This window comes from Neopelma chrysocephalum, unplaced genomic scaffold (assembly GCF_003984885.1).
Source record: "Neopelma chrysocephalum unplaced genomic scaffold, ASM398488v2 Primary Assembly neopelma1_45, whole genome shotgun sequence".
Taxonomy (NCBI): domain Eukaryota; kingdom Metazoa; phylum Chordata; class Aves; order Passeriformes; family Pipridae; genus Neopelma; species Neopelma chrysocephalum.
The window spans coordinates 10,376,001-10,395,950 of record NW_020897704.1 but is presented as its reverse complement, the minus strand read 5'-3'; the positions used below and the strand labels follow the sequence as shown (position 1 = coordinate 10,395,950).

Sequence of the window (19,950 nt, the reverse complement as noted above, 5' to 3'; positions counted from 1 at the left end):
TACAAACCCCCTCTACTTCTTATGTTTTTAAAAATGTATATCCTAAAATTTATTCTTTAGGTTATTGCTTCTTTTTTACCTTGTCATTTCTATGTTCATCGTTGTTCATATTTTCAGTCTGAATGTTTTGTTCTGTTTCATTTCATTCTGTCATGCAGTCTAATTCTTGTATATATATGTTTCTTCCTCCAGTGTTTGTGGATTTTTTTTAAAGGATGAATTCCTTCCTATTAGGTCCATACTATTCCAGTAGCAATCATGCTGTCAAACTGTTTCTTTAACTTTTCATATAATCTCTTTGCTTATATTTGAACATAGCAAGTAATAATAAATAAATAAATAAATAAATAAATAAATTCTTATGATAATACTACTACATCTTTCATGGGATTGTCTGCTTTCATCACCACTGTGCTAGATAATTTGTTTCCCAGAAATGTGTCTGTGCAGCTGTTTCATCTCTTAAAATGCATAACACCTTGTTCTTAAGCCAGATCAACTTGAAAATTGTTTTAGCAAGTGCCATTACTTGTGTTTTAAAATCAGCTAATTCCTTATCTTTGTTTGCTTCAATTGGTTGGCCTACAGTTTTCAAATTACACTAATTACAATGAGGAGACTTACTGAAGTAAAGCTACATTTTTCTAGGAAATCTATAGTTACGTTTTAGATAGCTGTTTCATGACCCAAGTTACTACAACCTAGGTGGGGTTTTTTTGTGGGGGAGAGGATTTTGTTAGGGGTTTTATTTTTTTGGTTAATTGGTTTGGTTTTGGTTATTGTGGGTTTTGGTGGTTTTTTTGAAAAGTATCTAATTATAAAGTCCACTTAGTAGCTCCTGTGTATTGCTGTCAGATTTATTTTTTACCAGAAGAAAATGGTCACCAGGCACTGCTAGGTAGTTCTTTTGTAAAACCTTGTAGTTTATGTGTAACATTTGTGTTCTGTGAGTTCTTGGCTAATTCTTTTGGCTTGACTTTCTTAGTTTGATAGCAGCTCTTAAACTGTCTTCATTTTCTGTCAATGCGCATTCACAGCCCAAAAAGCCAAAGTATCCTGGGCTGCATCAAAAGCAGTGTGGGCAGCAGGTTGGGAGGGGTGATTCTGCCCCTCTTCTCTGCCCTTGTGACACCCCACCTGGATCACCGTGTCCAGAACAGACATGGACCTGCTGGAATGAGTCCAGAGGAGGGTCACAAAAATGATCAGAGGGCTGGAGCACCTCTCCTGAGGAAAGGCAGAGAGAGCTGGGGTTGTTCAGCCTGGAGAAGAGAAGGCTCTGGGGAGACCTTACAGCAGTCTTGCAGTACTTACAGGGAGTTTATAAAAAAGGTGGAGACAAACATTTTAGTAGGGCCTGCAGCAACAGGACAAGGGTTAATGGCTTTAAACTAAAGGAGGGTAGATTTGACTATGCATAGGGAAGACATTTTTTATGATGAGGGTGTTGGAACGCTGGAATAGGTTGCCCAGGGAAGTGGAGATGCCCCATGCCTGGAAATACTGAAGGTCAGGTTGGACAGAGCTCTGAGCAAGTTTTGTTGAAGATGTCCCTGCAGGTGGGTTGGACTAGATGGCCTTTCAAGGTCCCATCCAGCTCAAACTAAGCCATGATTCTATGATTATGATCCTCTTTTAAGTATCCAGGTCCATGTCTAGTTTTCTCAGTACAGTTTTTTTTGCTCTTTAATTTTTATCTCCAAAATTACTCGAACATGTATATGCATCCCCTGCTGTGTAGCTACAGTTTCTTTTAGAACAGTGTTCAGGTCTTCATCCTAATGCAGGGTAATAACCAGTGTATTGCTTGTGCTGCTAACACCGCTAGCTGAGATGAACAAAGTACATCATATGTTGTGTAATCTGTACTGTTCTGAGCTGAAGATTCAGAAGCTTGAAGTTTTATGAATTAAAAGATTGAGTTCAGATATGAACAGTAAAATTCTTGTTCATATATACATGCAGCAAATTTTCTTCTTACTGGAATGTGAGATTAACAGGGCTGCAGTATGAAACCAGTTTTAGGAGGATAGGAAATTCAGTACCTCTGTGTTGTCTCTTAACAAGAATTCAAAAGCCACGAGTGTCTGCATTTCTTGTCAGTTATAAGGGCAAAGTATTTTTGTGTGTTCTACTGTGTTTTGTTTTTTAAATGAAAGCTGACATTTTAATGTAATCTCTTGAGTTTTCAGAAGGACACCAAGTACTATGCAGTGCTTCTAACACTGCAGAGAAAGCACACGACTTGTGTGGTGCTTGAAGACTTTAGGTATCTGAAACAACCCTGACCATTGATAGTGCAAGTTAAAGAGTCTTCCTCCATTCTTCAAATCAGGAGATCCATGAGGAAAGCAATTTAAAAAGTAGCTAGGCAGAGCTTTTTAACCAAATCATGATACTTAACAAGTTTGATTACCTGTAAGCTTTTTGCCGTCCAACTTTTGATTTCATTGTGGTTTTTTACTTGTCATTGCAGTTATTGCACAGCTGAGACAAAAGCTTGAAAAATTACAGAGCAGCAAACTTCCAGAAAGTTTTAGAGTTCCATATGATCCTGGCCTAAGAGCAGGAGCCCTGGTGGTAAGTATACTCTGAGTTTCTGAAAATCCTTTTTAAAAAAAGTGTGTTTGCAAGTATGTGTCATTTGGTAAAAAATCTTGCTAATATGTCTAAAGGTCTTATTTCAGTGTAAATATGATGCCATTTCATGGACTCAGTAAGTTTTTGTTCCCAGAGCTATTACAATTTTCCTAAGTGTAATGATATGCCACCATGTGCTACAAAAAATGCAACCCATGAAATTCTAATCATTAAACGGCAATTATAATTTTTCCATTAGTTTAATCCAGTGAAATGCAGTGAAAGGAAATTGGATCATGCATTTGCTATGCAATAGGAGGTGTGCGTAAAGAGGCACAGTGAAGATCCTTGGAGTCACTTGATGTGCAGCAAGGACCCCACAAGAAAAGAATCCCTTGATTTTTCTCTTAGCCAAGGACCATCCAACTTAAGGAATTGCTGAATAGCCAGGTACTCATTTGGATATTAGGTATCATCAGGTCTAGATATGGCCATGTTTCTGTTAAATAAACCTATGCCTTGGCAAACAGGCTATAGGCTCGTCTATCTTCAAGCTGAGAGAATTAAACACTTCCCAGTTGTGCATGGCTGAGGTACTAGTCTAAACCAAGTATTAGAAGCAAAATCAGTGCGTTTCTAGTAAGTTCAAAGATTTAAAAACTTCTTTCCTTTTTGAAACCAAGGGTGGTAAAAACTGTTTTGCTTTAAACTGCAGGCTCAGAACTTCAGTTTATGAAATGTGAATATTCTAAAATACTCATCTCCTATGTCATCTCTCTCTATCAGCTCTCAAACACTAATGTGCAGTTGCTTATTTTTTTGTTTTAGATGGCTGTATTGTACATAGTAATGTTCAATGATGAATCAGGAATTCCAGAATAGAAAGTGTTGTATACTGCAGTTGTATTATCCATAATTACTGGAGAAAACATTTGAAGTAATGCAGTTTCAGTCATTGCAGTGCTGAATTTATCAAGATTAAAAATGTAATAAAATTAGGGAATTAATTTTCTTATTTTACGAATTATTATGTTACATTAGTTTCAAAAATGCCATTTTCTCCATGAATTTGACCAATTTGCTAAGGGAATTGAGTCAAGCAATATGGAATGTAATTGCTAGGAGTCACAAGGGTGGATAATGTGGTAAATTGCATTGGACAATGATTATGTTCCGGTTTTGCGAAGCACCTGTTGAAGTCCTGTTTTGAGGGTCCATATTTGCCAGTTTTGTCAGAATCTCTATTCCTGATTTAAATCTGTCTGAAGCAGATTTACATGCCAAATCCAGTTTTGGAGAGTCAAGATACACTTTTTCCTTTATCGTGGGCAGTGGTTAAAAGTTGTGCAGGTTCAGAAGGGCTTTATATGGCAATTGAACACTGTTCCTTACATGTACTTTCAGTGTGTTTTTTGTGGTATAATTGATTGGAAGTTGATAAACTATTCTGTAGCTGCTGTGTAAAAAGGTTAGTTGGAGTACAATGGCTAGCAAGCAATAAATGTGTCTTTCACAGATAGAAAAATGTAAAGTAATGGCATCTAAGAAGAAGCCCCTCTGGCTTGAGTTTAAATGTGCAGATCCAACAGCTCTGTCAAATGAAACCATAGGCATAATCTTCAAACATGGAGATGACCTCCGTCAGGACATGCTCATTTTACAGGTATGATAGCTAAAACATATAAAGTGAATAATGTGAATATTTTAAAATACTTTAACATAATTTTCCTTTTCAAAAGTGTATGTACCTTATCTTTACTGTCCATTTGAAATATGAGGTTGTCTTTTGTTTTTTAAATTGTGTATGGCAAGATTCTTATCAACATTGGATCATCTTTCTTGTACTGCAGTTTCTTATGTTACTGTTTTGTGGATTAATGCCAGTGGGATGGGGAAAGAGGAAAGGAAGAGTGAAAGCAAGAAAACTTGTGGGTTGAGCTAAAAATTGTTTAGTAAGCAAAGGAGAAGTGGAAGAAAAGAGAAAGAAAACAAAAAGTGATGCTAAGGCAGTCAGTCACCACATCCCATGGGTAGAGCAGTGTCCAGCCAGTTCCTGCACAGGGGATGGTTAACCTACCTAACCCCCTTTCTCCCTCTTGTATTGCTGAGCATGGTGTATTACTTTGGTTGATTTGAGTCATCTGCCTGGCTGTGTCCCCTCCCAGCCTCTTGTGCCCTCCCTGATCTAGTCACAGTGAGGCAGAGCGAGGAACAGGCAGCACTGATGCTCAGCAAACACTCTTCAGCAATAGCTGGGACATCAGTGTGTTCCCAGTATTGCTTTGGTCACCAGCCTAAACCTCAGCACCATACAAGCTGCTCTCAAGAAAATGAGCTTCATCCCAGCCAGACCCAGTCCATAATGTAACCCTGTTTTTTCTTGCCATATGCCATACATCACATCTGGGTGTTCTAGAGATGGAATCTTACTTCGTGAAAGATGGCCTGTTTTTCTGATGAAGCATTTTTATCATTTATTTATGCAATGGGTGAAGTTAAATGAAAAAGAAATTGGTAGGTAGCATTACTGTAGTAATATTTCAGTGATTGTTATGAAAACTGGTTTGTTAGTACTTTTGGGGATATTTATGGGGAAAAATGGACATACTTACTAATGTATTCAACCTCACAGCATATGTAGAAATTATACAATATATTTATTAATACTATAAAGGGGTAGAGATTGCCCAGTCACAGGACAGATGAGAAATACAAACTCTGGTTCTGTAACTGATAATCTTGAATGGCTGCACACTTTCTGTATTTGTCTCTTAATTTGTCCAATAGCCATGTAAGTTTAGCCCCATCTCAGAAATCTGGTTAGTGTTATTTGTATGAGTAATACGTAACATTCAAATAATCTGAAATAACTTAGCATATACTTTTTTTTTTTACTAGATTCTTCGAATTATGGAATCCATTTGGGAAGCAGAATCCTTGGACCTCTGTTTGTTACCATATGGTTGTATTTCTACAGGGAACAAAATAGGTATGTGATCACACTGTAATTAGAAATTCAAAATATCATATTTACCGAAGTCGTGTATGGGAGAACTAATCTAATATGTACTGTAGTCCTAAGATAAATAGAACTTTATTACATTTTCTTTGAGCAGCCTTCGTTTGCATCTTGGCAGTGGTTTCTGCCCTTCTGATGAATGTCCTTGAGCTGCTGCACCAGCTTAACTGTGGTTCCTGTGCAAGTCCAACTGCTTGGGTGATGCTGCAAGTTTCTCTTTAATAACAATATTTAGTAGGAAACAGCGGTGAAAGTGAGTGACTTATTCAAGACACGATTTAATGTGTTGATAAGAATGAAACAGAGAAAAGAGCAAAACATCTACATTTTTTTCCTGACTTGAAGCTTCATACCCTATACTACATGGAAGCAACAACGTGATGATCTATTTTTCAGAATTCATAGTGAGAGAAATCAAGTAAGAAATCCCAGTAAAATAAAGAACTCTTTTTAATATACGTCTGTAATGCACTTGCTCTCTAAAATCCATTGGCAAATAAAATTTCAGCATATCTCAGCAATGCAGGAAACCGAAACTCACTGATAAAATACCTGGTAGTGTGACATAAGAGGGTTTCCTTTCTCCTAATATAAATGTTGTAGAATTGAATAATACATATTGATAGAATTTTAATAATAAAGGAAATGGAACATTGTAAATCAGAATACTAATTAAATATAAGGAGGATTGGGTTTTTTTCCTCTTTTAAATGTGGTAAATTTTTTAGAGAGATTTTTAGGATTTTGTATGATTTTGTTTAAAATCATCTTAAGACAATGTAATTTATTGAAAAAATGGAGGAAGAAAGAGAAGTTCTGCTAGTGATCTCAGCATTCTCATATTCAAGCTACAGACTTAATTATTTCATGAATTCTTAATTGATTCCCCATTCCTTTGTCTCTTTAAGGAAATAATTTTTTATTTTCCTATATGCATGGAAGAGATGTAAGAATTTAGCCTCCTTTTAGCACCACAATAGGGGCATGGTTAATCATGTAAACACTGCTGCTTGGCTTGCGGGAATACCTGCAGCCTAAATTAGTAATACCCGATGTTGGACACTTTGATGTAGAGCTTATGCTTGTTTGGAACAAAACCAAAGAGTAGTGGCATGCAAATGTTCTTTCACAATATTCACATGCAGTCTTCTTACAAGCTTCTTCTTCCCTCCCTCCTAATATTTCCATGGAACTTGGGCAGTTTCTGTGTATTGACATAAGGACAGTATCCCATGCTACACTGAGCACAGGGTGAAACAGGTGTCTTACACCTGGGGCTGGCATCCCCTCCCTTGTAGGGCTTTCTCAGTCTGTTAAAGACATCTCCATTCAGTGCAGTTTGTTTTGGAAACATGTGTCCTCTCCACTGCTGCTGCCAAATAGACTTCTGCTCTATAGGAGGAATTTTCTCTTCTATGTATCACTAGTAAAAGATCATACCCTGTTCTCCCTCCCTTTGAGCATCTGTATGTTCCTAGCTCTGCGAGACAATTATCACTACTTACTGTGCTGCATCCCTGCCGAATTTCAGGGCAGTTCAAGCTGGCTCTTAAAAAGTCATCTGCTTTAGTACCACAGATCCCCAGAAACCCATCGCATAGTGCATTTACTGCTGCACTTCCTCCCAGCCGAATGCAGCCCAGCTGAGGACCTCTGTCCTAGTTAGAGAAGATGCCTTCTGCGCCAGCTCTGCGCCCCCGGAATCAAGGAGCTGTTGGCCGGTAGAGGGAGATTTCTGAGCACAGGCAGGGAAAACCTTTTCAACAGCTGGAATGTGATCTGGAGCTCACTCCCGGGAGAAAAACAACAACTTGGCAAGCACGGACCAAAATGCAGAGCTTTTTAATTTGGTGGTCTTGATGGTGGGTTTCAGAGGTCATATTTCCACAATAGTTTTATTACAAACAAATCCAGGCCACTGTCAAGACAGAAGAGATACCTTCAGGGAGTATTCAACCATGAATTCAGTCATGAGTGGAGGGCAGGAAGAGATTACTGAGTTGTTATTCTGTGACTGAAAAATTTGCACATAATGCAGTAATTGCAAAAAGGAAAAAGGTCTGTGAATAGAAATAAATTGATCTGTTTCAGAGAGAGTCAAACTGAAACCAAGTCAGAAACTGCTTTGAATCGCTTTGAGGAGAAAGGGATATTTTTCTTTGCTTGCTCATCTCTGAGCTGGACCTGAAGCTAGAAGACACTGTTGAACTTGAACCAGAGGAGGAAAATAAAATGTTGCCAATTACCTCATAACCTCAACTAAAATCTGACTTCCCCCCCCATGCACGTGTGCCCAATCCAAGGGCAGTCTGTATTTGCTAGTCTTGGCTACGGTGTAGAGTTGTGTTGCAGTCTCTGTTCCTGCATTTCCCTCTAGCTTCCCCTACATCACATGCCATGTTGTCATGGACAGTATGAGGCCTTGTTTCTGCACCACGTTGCTGTGATGTGCCAATTTGCCTTGGCGAGGGTCTGTTCAGTTTTAGGACAGACCTGTGAGCCCTGACAGCCAGAGCTTTCCACCAGCAATCTCATTGCCATTCCTCACTGTGTACTGGTATTTCTGAACCTTTCTGTGTATATGAACACTGAAGCTTAAGTTGGATTTACTGCAGGATGGCCAGCTCTGTTCCTCTGCCACAGCCCTGGCAACACTTGCATCTCTAGACTGCTGCAACACTGAAGCTTTTCTTCAGCTCCTCATATTTGTGAAGTTGGAGAGAAGCTGCAGAGAATGTGAATGGGGCTCAGGACAGGAGTAGTTCCTCTCCTGGGGAAAAGCCTTATGCAGAGGATCCCCACTCATCATGTGATACTTTCCATTTTAAAAGAGGAGGATTGTAGGATGCCAGGCTATTTATGAGCTCTGGCTGGTTTCAGCTGGAAATGAACAAGAACCATTGTTGCTTGTAAAATGAATCTCTGCTCACAACCTATGAAGTTCTGTAGTCAATTTTAAAACCCAGTTTAAAATTTAATTTTGTATATTTTTAATATGCTTTGATATAAATTCAGTAACTTCTTCTAACTTCTTCCTTACTTTCTCTAGGAATGATTGAAATTGTGAAAGATGCTACAACAATTGCCAAAATTCAACAGAGCACAGTTGGGAACACTGGTGCATTTAAGGATGAAATACTAAACCAATGGCTCAAAGAGAGATGCATGATTGAAGAGAAGGTGAGTTCTTTGAATTTTTAAGTAGGATTTTCAGATGTACCCTACTGATTTAGGGGCATAGAGCCCATATGTTTGTGTTTGTTACTTACAGGAGTTTGAAAAATCCATTTGTTTTCCCTGCACTCAGCTGCAGGTGTCTGTGAAAGAGCCTTAGCATCCAGCTGGCAGCCAGACTCCTGAGAGACAAGATGCTTTTGAAATTACTTCTTTGTCAATGGAAGTTAGAAGTGATACATGAGGAGAAGATTGAAAGGACATCTAAGAACACTGAAAGTCAGTGTAGTTTTAGAGGATTTAGATACAGTTTTGGGTATTCACAAGTCCTTTGCTTGGGCAGGTCCAATGACCAGCTAGAGCTTTCTGCCAGCTTTTCTTCCTCGGAATGTGTGAGCAACTATATACTGCTTTTCTTTGTGCTGAGAGAGAGAGCCTGCTCACACAGCACAGGGCGTGCAGTGCGGGGCTGTGATCGTGATCTCTGCTGTGCAGCAGTGTGTTTTATAAGACAGTTTGTCTAACTGCTGATAGATACATGTCAACAGAAAGGTACATAACTGAGAATTATTGCATTTAGTGTCTAGCATTGAAGCATTTGTCAACTCTAAGATTTATTTTTAGTTTCAGGCAGCTGTGGAAAGATTTGTTTACTCTTGTGCTGGATACTGTGTGGCAACCTTTGTACTTGGAATAGGTGACAGGCACAATGACAACATCATGATTACAGAAACAGGTGGGTTATTTTGTGAGAATTTCATGGAAGTATAGACTGTCTATACTTAACTACCTTTATTTTTCATTTTAATGAATAAGGCATTTAACAAATAATGAAGAGACACAATCCAGTTCTGTCAGTGTTGCTTACATGTTCGGGTCCTCCTGTGACATTGAAATGTATTGTCACCCCTGTTGGCCTTCATACAGGCTCTAGATATTATCATTAATAATGCCATTATTTTTCAAGGAGCATTTTGGTACAAACTAACTCATGAGGAATGTAAAACAATGTTTTTTAGTGTCTACATCTAAAATCTAAACACCAGAAAAACTTCATAAAGCAGACAGCTATTCACCTGCTGATGTGTGGATGTGGTTCTGACAGAATTCAGTGGAACTGTATGTCAGAATTCAGATGTTTACACTTCTGAGGAACATAATTGCTTTATGTATTGTAAAAAAATCCTAGGAAATAAGTGTACATGGAGTGTATTGGTTTTGCTGCTAAAGTCTGGGGGAAAGTTGCAATCCTTCTGAAGAAAACCACAATTTTTTTGTACTATAAACTTTGACAATTGTTTCTGTAGCTGCACATTGTTTCATACTAATTTTACTTACCTATGGAAGTCCCGGGAAGGACACCAGAACGGGCAGTACATATGGAGAAGTTTTATTTGGTCTAAGGAATTCACTTTTAGTTTCATGATCCTCTTGCTTCATAATTAGTCTGTAGGAAAATTAGGAAAATACTTTAGGGCTTAGTTAGAAGGCTGGATATGTAATATTCATCATATGATAGCTAAAATTTTGCCAGTTTGCTAGAGAGAAGTACCCTGAAGGCAGAAATTAGCTAATTGAAGACTACAGTAAAAAAGTTCAGCAGAAGTCCTTGAGGAAAAGACAACAAAAGAATGCTTTAATTTCAACATTATATATAATATAATACAGTGTTAGTTCCTATAGGCTGAACATGAGTCATAGGTCAGTAGACAGAGAAGCAGAGAAGTGTTATTCTGCTATGGTCAGGAGCAGGTTTGCCTTTGAGTCTTTTATGGGGGCTATCTTAAGCCTGAGAAGCGAGAAGGATGTCAGTCTGAGAGGTCTGCAGGGAGTCAGATTTGGTAGGTTGGAGGAACTTGGAAGCTGGCTTAAAATAAGGATTTTCCACCTACAGATCACTCACTCCTAAGTATCATCTTACATAATTTGATGTTTTATATTTTTTTATTCATGTGTCACTGTTACAAATCTGTGTTTTTAAGTAACCATATTCTTTTATCCTTAACCTGGCTGCCAGGGAAAGTAATGAAGTAATCTGAAGAGTAGCAGCAAATTCCAGTCCTGTAGATGTAGAGATCCTTTAAAGGGAAGTTTTTCATTGCTTTTGTGGGAACTGATACCCTACTGCTCTCTCAAAGCTATCAGAAGGGGTGACAATAGAGAGTTACTCTGCACATAGAGTGATTTAGAGATTGCTAATGCAGGTCTGTGAGGAAGAAGCATGTTGTAGTCAATGACGTATACCAAGGAGATGGGTAGTACCAGAATCCCATGGGTATTTGAAACAACCCTCAAGCCTTTTCCGTGTAGTGATGCCCTGATTGTTTTGGATCTGAGACACAGGCTTTCCTTGGTTGATTTTTGAAAAGCTGTGAGTGTATATTTAGAAAATACAACAGCTCTGCTGGGTTTTTAACAACTACCAAAGATAAATAAAAAGTAATTTTGTCAAAAGGATAGAATTATCTATTTCAAGAAAAAAAAAGAGAGAAAATTGTCTTTTCTGCTGAACTAAAGAGTGATCATATATATCAAAAAAGAGGGTTTGGAACTACTGTAAATACAAGTAAGTGTTCTTGGCAGTGTATTGTATTTGAGTGTGACTGTGACTACTTCTTCTCTTTATGAAGGTAACCTTTTCCATATTGATTTTGGTCATATTCTTGGGAATTATAAAAGCTTCCTTGGAATTAATAAGGAGAGAGTTCCTTTTGTGCTGACTCCAGATTTCCTGTATGTCATGGGGACTTCCGGAAAGAAGACAAGTCTCCATTTCCATAAATTTCAGGTAAAAGAATGAGTATCTAGCTGCAAATCAATTAAGCAATGTTTTTTTTATCCTCTGAAATGAACATTAGCGCCTTGGTTTTCAAAGGTCTAGGCTCCTTGGCATTATGTTAGTAAAATGCAATGAATCATAATACAATTCCGGGATATTTTAGGCCCAATTAAGAGCAAAAATTATTTGTAGGATTATGGGAAATAGAATTCAAACATCTACAAAACCACATTGAAAAGCTTGTTAGCAGCAGACCAGATAAGCAGTGCTTTCATTGTTTCTTGCCTAGATTGAAAATACTTTGCAGAGGACTTCAGTGCTTGTGAAATTAGAGGAAATTCATGACACTAAGCAGAGCCTCTGTGTAGTGCGAGCAGGTGTGAGGCATTCCTCAGCTGGCTTTGCTAGTGATTCCCTACTGATTCTGCCCTCAAGTTTTAGTGCTCAGACTGCTGCATCTGAATAAAAATCTGTAGTGACCCTAAACTATGTTAGATGCCGGTTTTGTGAAGTGCATGGATAGATTTTAACTCTGAAAGAAAAGAATGGTGTTAAAAATCTATTCAATTGCAGCTTCTATTTGAAATTGAGCACTTCCAAAACAGTTGTGATTATTCAAGCTACTGTAGGACCTGGGCAAAGAGGGAGCAAAGCAAAATGCTGTTCAGCGTGTTTAATGAAGTGGTTGAGAGCATGGCTAGTCTGAAGTAAATGTATGTCTGCGGTGTTATTCCTGTGGTCATCTTTAGAGGCTTCAAATAAGTGCCTGATTTAGAAAGCAGGTTCCTTACAATATCAAAAGAATAGTCTCCTGCAGAGTGTGAGTCAAAGCAAAAGCCTAACTTTTATGTTCTGGATTTGCTGTGGGTGAACCATTCCCAGTCAGGAGTCTGGTTTTCTAACTTGAGTACCTAATTAAGATTCTCACTGTTGGATGGTGACTATGTCCCTTTGAACATATACATGATTATATAGCAGATCTGGGTCCTACACACACATCCTCTCCCTTGCAGTTGTCTATGATGAACAGTGTGAACTGTCCTAAGATAAGAACACGAGGTGGGTCCTCTCTGTAACTACTTTAGCATTGTATCTCCTTAAGTGACCGGATCTCAGCACTTTTACTCACTCGTACAAAAGTGAGTGTTCCCCATTTAACAGCTGAGCATACCCTGCAGGTGTCCCTGCCAGGGGTGGAAGCTGCCTGCAGCCTCAGGAGACCAGTTTGCCCAGTTGGCCCAGTTTTTATACCCTTTTGCAGGATGATGTGTACCAAAATCAGAGCATGTGTACCAAAGTTGATCGCAGTCATCGCTGCTCCCCCATCTCTGGAATGCATTCATTGTGTGAGCATCCAGACAGTTCCCCCTGCAATTCCCATCTGGTATTCTTATCTTAGGACAATTCCCACCTGGTATTCTTATCTTAGGACAAATCACATTGTCCACCAGAGGCAGTCACAAGGTGGGGGTGCGGGGGAAGGACCCACGAGAAGACCCGACTGTCTTTTCATTGAAGTCACTGCCCACACTTCTGAAAATAACTGAAGAACCAAGTGCAATATTTGAGTCTTCATTTTGCAAGGACTAGCTTTATCACAGTGCAAGTGTTTTGAAGGGGGCTTGTAGCTCAAAAGATTTAAGGATGGGAAGGGGATGCTGAGCCCGTGCTCTCAGAGAAGCCTGTGAGCTGTGCTGCCTACAGGAATGATGCTGTTGCTGCAGATGTAGCCATGTGCAAGTGAGGGGCTGAAACACCACTCTGAGGTGTGTTATTTCAAAGAAGACCTCTTTTCTGGAAGCAGAATATGGTTCAAGTGTGAAAGTGGACTTTCAAACAGAGTTGAAAGACCTGTTGATGTCTTCAATGAAGTAAAGTTGTGTTTGTATATGTGGATCATCTGGCTCTTTAGGGAATATCCGACGTTTACTTCAGCAGCCCAAATGCCAAAAGCAATTGGAGGTGATTTTGGTCTCAGCTTCTCTTCAATATATCATGCCTCCATCACCCTGCTTTGGATTTGACTAAATACACATTTTGTTACTCTGGTACTAATTCTAAAATTAATTTCTAATTTCATCCCACTAATGCAGACATTTTAGGAATGCTGTGATAGCACCACTGTCATTTCTGTTAGTGTCATTAACCAGATAAAAGGTGATAAATGTGCCTTGCCTTTGAGAGCTGTGACCATGGTATGTGGCCCGGGCATTTTAAGTGAGATGATTTAGGCATGGGCAACAATAAAGTCACCAAAAAATATAAGTTCATATATAGTTCTGCTGCAACAGCTACTGTTTATAAACCACTATGGTAGTACATTAAAAGGCTTTTCCGTCTCAAAGACCAGTAAAAAGGAAGTTAAAATACTTTCATACAAGCAAAATAGTAACATAGAGCAAGATCTGCATCACATATTTTGCTATAAAAAAGGTATGTGTTAATTACATGGCCAGAGTAAAAAAAATAAAGAAAATTATAGTTTCACTTTTCAACTAACTCATTTCATTATATTTCCTAATATTGAGGGATTCATTCAGCGTGCCTGCTGACTCATTCATGTATTAATGGAAAAGTCTCAGCATTTATCCTTCATTAATTTTTAAGAGCATCTCTCATTATTTTGTACTTTAGCTACATTAAAAGAGGTTGTACTTCAGAAGACTCCTTTGTTTTTTAAAGGCTTTGGTGTTTTTAATAACTTAAAATATCTACTTTTTAAAAATTTTATTTCTCTGTTACTGATTAGACACAGTCCATACAGATGTAGCCATAGCTCATACTGCAGGCACCAGAGGTTAAAATGACGATTAATTTTGTCTGGAATTCACTGCAGAAGAGTATAGTTTGTTATCAGTGAACTTCTGAGGCTGTCAATGGCCTGGCAACCTTTCTGGAACTAGCAATGAAGCTCCTTTCAATAGAAAGTTCTTAATCTAAATTTTGTTTCCATTTTTGTTTGTGTCCATTGTGATGGTTTAATGAAAATTAGAGGCCAGAGGTTATTAATGACATCACAGAAATGCTTAGTAGGAAGCACTGTTTGATGGGCTTTTGTCCTCATTGCAAACATATATTTAAGCATAACTTAATCTGAGAAGGTAAGTATTTTTCTCTTTTGTCTATGAATTTTTCAGCTGCCTTAGTACTGCCCAGATTTCTCTTGCTGTGTCATATGTGGTGGCATTTCCTTTCCAACCTTTGGCTGAAACCCATCAACTCTCTTACTCCAATGAACACATAACTTTTTCACTTCTTACTTTTAGAAGCCTTTGAGAAAGCCTCATCTGAGATCTTCGTAGTCTTTTTTGTGCTTTGTCCACCAACCTATTAATAATTTGCCTAAAATTATCTTTGATAGTTTTTATATTAAATTTTTTGCATTAAATCATGCGTTTTTATTGATTATATTTAATTTACTTAATTCATTTTTTTTTCATTACTCTCCTGACTTGGTAGTACAGAGATCTGTATTTTCAGTACAAACTCTTCTGTTTCTTTGCAAAATCTCATGTATTTGATTGTCAAACAAAGGTGATAAAAAACTGAAGGGTAGACAATTCATCATTGAAAAATACTTACTTGGAATATACTGTGCAGGGAAGAGATGTAACAGAATTTGGACACTTTATATTACAAAAATGCCTGAATTTTAGGATAGTAGTATTTAGGACAGTTTCAAGCTCTCAGAATAATTATTCTTTATCGTTTATTGGACAGTGGGATTTTGGTTTTTTCCTCACCTCCTCTCATCTTGCCTATGGCTTTAGATTAGTTAGTAGCTTTCTTCTTAATCCCAGGGTAAACATGCACATGTCCTTGACACATATGGACTGTCTGTGTTATTTTTGCTTCTCTCTGCCTCTCCCAGAAGTGTAAAAATTCATTTTCTTGGAAGATCCTAATTCAAAACTACATTAAGTTCTTGTCTGAATAAATAAGTGTAACAGGCAGATGCAGATTTTTCAAATCTTTTGAATTCCTAGAAGGACTGCCTTTGAGATGCAGTGATGCCAGGTTCTTTTTGACTGCATAATTGTTTTTCTCTCTCAGACACCCAGAGCAGAGATGCATCATCCATACAGAAATGTAAAACCTTCTTTGGTGTAACTATAAAGAGCTTTCATCTCTTTCAAAGGGAACAAAACACAGACTAACTCTTGTGACAAGATTTCCCTCTTTGAAGTTGATAATGCATAAGTAAAATATCTTTTTCTTTTTTTTCTTATTTTTCTCCTGATGTCATGGAGAGAAACTATTCCCCGTGATAAGATGATGGTGTTTTCTGTTGTAAATTGTACTTTGACCATTGCAATTTATCTTCTGCTTTGCTAGAACATTGGAGTTCATAAATATGATCTTATTTCAGGACAGAATTTTTTTGGAAACAGTGAGGAATTTAAGTTTCCAGGCAATAGGAAAAAAAAAAGAAATTGTACAGACAATTCTTCAATACATCATCTTCCTTCCTTAATATCTTCCTGACCTGTCTGGTTGGGTGTCCTGGTGTTGCTGATGTGAACAGTGATAGATGTTAAGATTATTTGTGCACATCTTCCTGTATCAGAGGATGAAAAAACCCACACATCTTGTTAAATAAAAAAAAAGCATTCTAGAGGGCTGATGGGATTTGATGGAAGTTTACATTAAAATATTTAGATTTCCTAAGAATTCTTCAATAAATTAATATACAGTTGTGGAAAGGTTAAATTGAATATTTAATTTTGTAAAAATTAGCATTGCTTCAGCTTTGGTTTTATTAATAACAACCTTCATAGAGATATTTTTCATGGTTTTACATTTCTGCATTGCAGGCCTAGTTTCTACTTGATTGATGATTGATGTCTTTGTTGCATTGTTCTTATTTCTAATAGTAAATGAGTAATAAATTTAATAAAAGAAATAATTTCAGTTTATATGTTAGTCACTTATCATTAAATATTATTTTAAAAAAGCATTGCATGTTTTTCCAGGCTGTAGATATTTCATTCTTCTAAAGGTTATGTTGTTAAGCACAGATTATTTATACATGGAAATGAAAATGCTATAAAAAAAGTCTGTGGAATCCAGTTTGACAGTACATAAAGATAGAAGTCCTACAGCAAGGCAGAGTGCCTGAAGACTAGAGCTGTCAGCTGGAAATATTTCTTAGAACACCAGGCCTGAAAAATCTTCCTCGTTAAATAAACTGTCACCACTGCAAAGTTAATAGACATCTATACAAAATGAAGAGCAGTCCCCTGCTTTATCCAGTATCATTTTCCAGCCATGGTCTTTAAATGGGAACATCCCAGTTGGAAAGGAAGACAATGACTTATTGCTGTCTCTTTTAACAGCCACAGGAGATTATATGGCAAGGAAATTAATTTGAGATCTTGGTGAAGCTGAGGTTTTTAGTGATTAATGTATGGTTAGGAAGAGCTGTTGCTTTGTACACCAAAACAGCACTCGTTGCCCCAGTGTGGGGTGATGAATGAAGTCACACTGAACACCAGATGCAGAGGTGAGCAGGTCATGTCTCTGCTCAGGTGAGTGGCTCTGTTGGGTCTCCTCCCTCTGACATAAGTGATTGAACAGCACTGGTTAATGGGAGTCCTGTGAAATTCCTGCCCAATCCCTCTCTGCTCTTCTCATTAATTAACAAAAAACTCTTCTCTCTCGTAGGACATATGTGTGAAGGCTTACTTAGCTCTTCGACACCACACAAACCTGCTGATCATCCTGTTCTCCATGATGCTAATGACTGGAATGCCCCAGTTAACCAGCAAAGAAGATATTGAATATATCAGGGATGCACTGACAGTAGGGAAAAGTGAAGAAGATGCCAAAAAGCATTTCCTTGATCAGATAGAGGTTTGCAGAGATAAGGGCTGGACTGTGCAATTTAACTGGTTTTTACATCTTGTGCTTGGAATCAAACAAGGAGTAGAAAAGCATTCTGCTTAATATTTTATATAAATTAGCTGTGGGTGTGAATAAGAGGTTAGTGAATCTACGTGTTATTTATGAAGTCTGAATAAATGAGCAATCAAAATAGCCTTTAATTTGCTGGCAGCTTAAATGGATCATCTAAAAAGGCAAGGACTTTGCTCTGTCCCTCCAGAAGATCTTCCTGCAGTTAATTTTTTTTTTTTAATTTTTAACGACACTTCAAGTTGCTGGATGGATTCTATGAACTAGTTGCTTTGCTGATGGGGCCTGCATTTTTCATGTTTTCTTTGGTAATAATTTCAGATAAATATGAGGAGCTTGAGTGAAATGATAACCTACAAATCCCCTGTGACATTACCTTAATTTTCAAGTCCTTCAAAACCAGAAGAATTTATTTATAATCTATGGTTATAGTAAAATCCCTGTAGGCAGTCCATGCCTGTCTCAGGATGACTTACACTCAAGTGTTCTTAACCAACATCCTTCTCTTGTCCCTTCCTCAACATTTGTCCTTTCTGGACTTTTAATATGTTGTCAATAGAAAAGAGCTTTGGTTCTACCACTGGAGGAAATTGCCTTACTGTTACTGTAGCCTCCTGACACAGACAACTGAGCTTGACTGTCCTTCCTGCCAGGACAACTTCATAGTTACCTGGAAGTTCCTCAGGTTTGAACATGAAATTCTGAAGGTTTAATTTCGAAAGATTTTTTATTGTACTTTTTAATGGTGAACATCCATATTATGTTACAGATTCTGTTCTTACTGTAAAGTTATTACAATTTCACCTGTATAGTAAAAGCTTTGTAGGAAAAGCAGTGGTAATTCCTTATCCCTCAGAGAAAACTCCTTATATAAGAGTAATTGACATTTGACCAAATATTTGAGAAACCCAAAGTTATTTATTCTTTGGCAATATATTTTCAGGATATACCTAGAAGGAATTAAATGTAATCTTTGAAATTGTGTATATTTTGCTATTTATTTTTAAATTCCTTAAGAGACTATACTACTGAAAAGCTATTTATGAAAGAAAAAAATCCTTATCTTTAGTTCCAATATTTGAACTTAAAAGAGGAGAAAATGGGCAGTGTTAAGTAGAATTTTAACTTCTCTACTGTAGGATGCCTGCAAATCATCAAGTCTGCCTATGGTAGGAAAGGAAAAAAGGTATAGCCTGAATTAGTCTTTAACTTGAATTATTATGGTATACTTCCTGCTAGTTGATTTTTACCAAAGAGAGAAGATGGCTTACAATATTGCTTTTTTGCACTTGTGCCCATGTAATTTCTTGCTTTATTGTAGTGTTACATGGGCTTTACATTACATATAAATGATTAACTGAATTTTTTTAATTCTGTTATCATTTGCTTTGATCATTTCTCAGAATAGTTATTATTTTAAATACTGTTACTACTGAGTGCATTCTTGAAGGATTTTTAATAAATGTACTGTAATTGGTGTCTCAGTTATGAGATGTAGCCAATCTATTCTTGAAATGTAGATGTTTAATTGGTTACTGTGCACAACTATTTTTTATGTATATGGTAGACTCTAGTTAAGGAAATCTGTAAGGTTAAAATGTAGACTGTTTTGTTGTTCTGATACATTATTATTCTGTGCAAGGCTTAAGACCATACTAAAATGTAAACTAAATGGTGAATATTGTCTGTAAAATTATGGTTTTAGATTTGTATTTTATAGATCTGAAATAAATGGACATGTTCTATTCATTTGATTATTATTTATGAACAAGCAGCTTAGCCCAAAATACATGTAAATATTTTTTATCCAGTTTCTTAAAGACTATTTAATCTCAGTTAGAAATCATATTCAAAGTCCCACTCAGAGGAATTGATTTAGCTCCACATTAATAACTCTGTACGATGTCAGATATCTTAAATTTTAATAGTGTATAGTATTAGAATTGCAGTTATTGTAATTGTAAAATTTGAATAGAATATTGCCACTTTCTAAGAGCACTTTATTAATTCCTGGTTTGTTCTATAAAGAAAGATCAGAAGATTTTAGTAAGTTCCTAATTTCAAAAACTAAGTAGATCTACTGCTAAATTTAACTCTAGCATGGGGAAATAAATGCTAATCACAACTTCAAGGGAAATGGCGCTCTTGAAGCAGGAAAAAGTCTATGAGAAATCTGTACCCGAGGAAAGCAGTTTAGTGCAGGACTAAACTTAGGCTGATGATTTTTATCAGCACTTTACAATGGGCTGTATTGAATTGTATACAATGTTTGTTACACACATCTGGAGCACCTCCGTGCTGAGCTATTTGCAGACTCTTCATTGCTTTCCTTGCCCATGTAGCCTATGGTTGGGCTGCCTGGGCAGTGCTAGGCTGCCTTGTGTCTTCTAAGTGCTGGATGTTTGCCAGTCTGACTTCTGGAGCTGCCAAATCTCCTTTTTACCTACAGAGCAAGCCCTGGGCACTGGCCCTGTGCTTGTACACA

General features: G+C 37.4%; 1 protein-coding gene across 5 annotated transcripts in view; it reads left to right on the top strand.

Moving 5' to 3' along the window:
- Positions 1-19,214, top strand: part of PIK3CG (phosphatidylinositol-4,5-bisphosphate 3-kinase catalytic subunit gamma) — a 33,538-nt gene extending 14,324 nt beyond the window's left edge. For all 5 annotated transcript variants that reach the window (XM_027679337.1, XM_027679335.1, XM_027679333.1 and 2 more), the window contains 7 exons: positions 2,477-2,580; positions 4,097-4,243; positions 5,479-5,569; positions 8,649-8,779; positions 9,398-9,509; positions 11,404-11,561; positions 17,217-19,214. In XM_027679337.1, the coding sequence (XP_027535138.1) occupies positions 2,477-2,580; positions 4,097-4,243; positions 5,479-5,569; positions 8,649-8,779; positions 9,398-9,509; positions 11,404-11,561; positions 17,217-17,498 (1,025 nt within the window). In that variant the 3' untranslated portion in view covers positions 17,499-19,214. The remainder of the gene's footprint in view (positions 1-2,476; positions 2,581-4,096; positions 4,244-5,478; positions 5,570-8,648; positions 8,780-9,397; positions 9,510-11,403; positions 11,562-17,216) is intronic.
- The last annotated feature ends 736 nt before the right edge of the window (positions 19,215-19,950 follow it).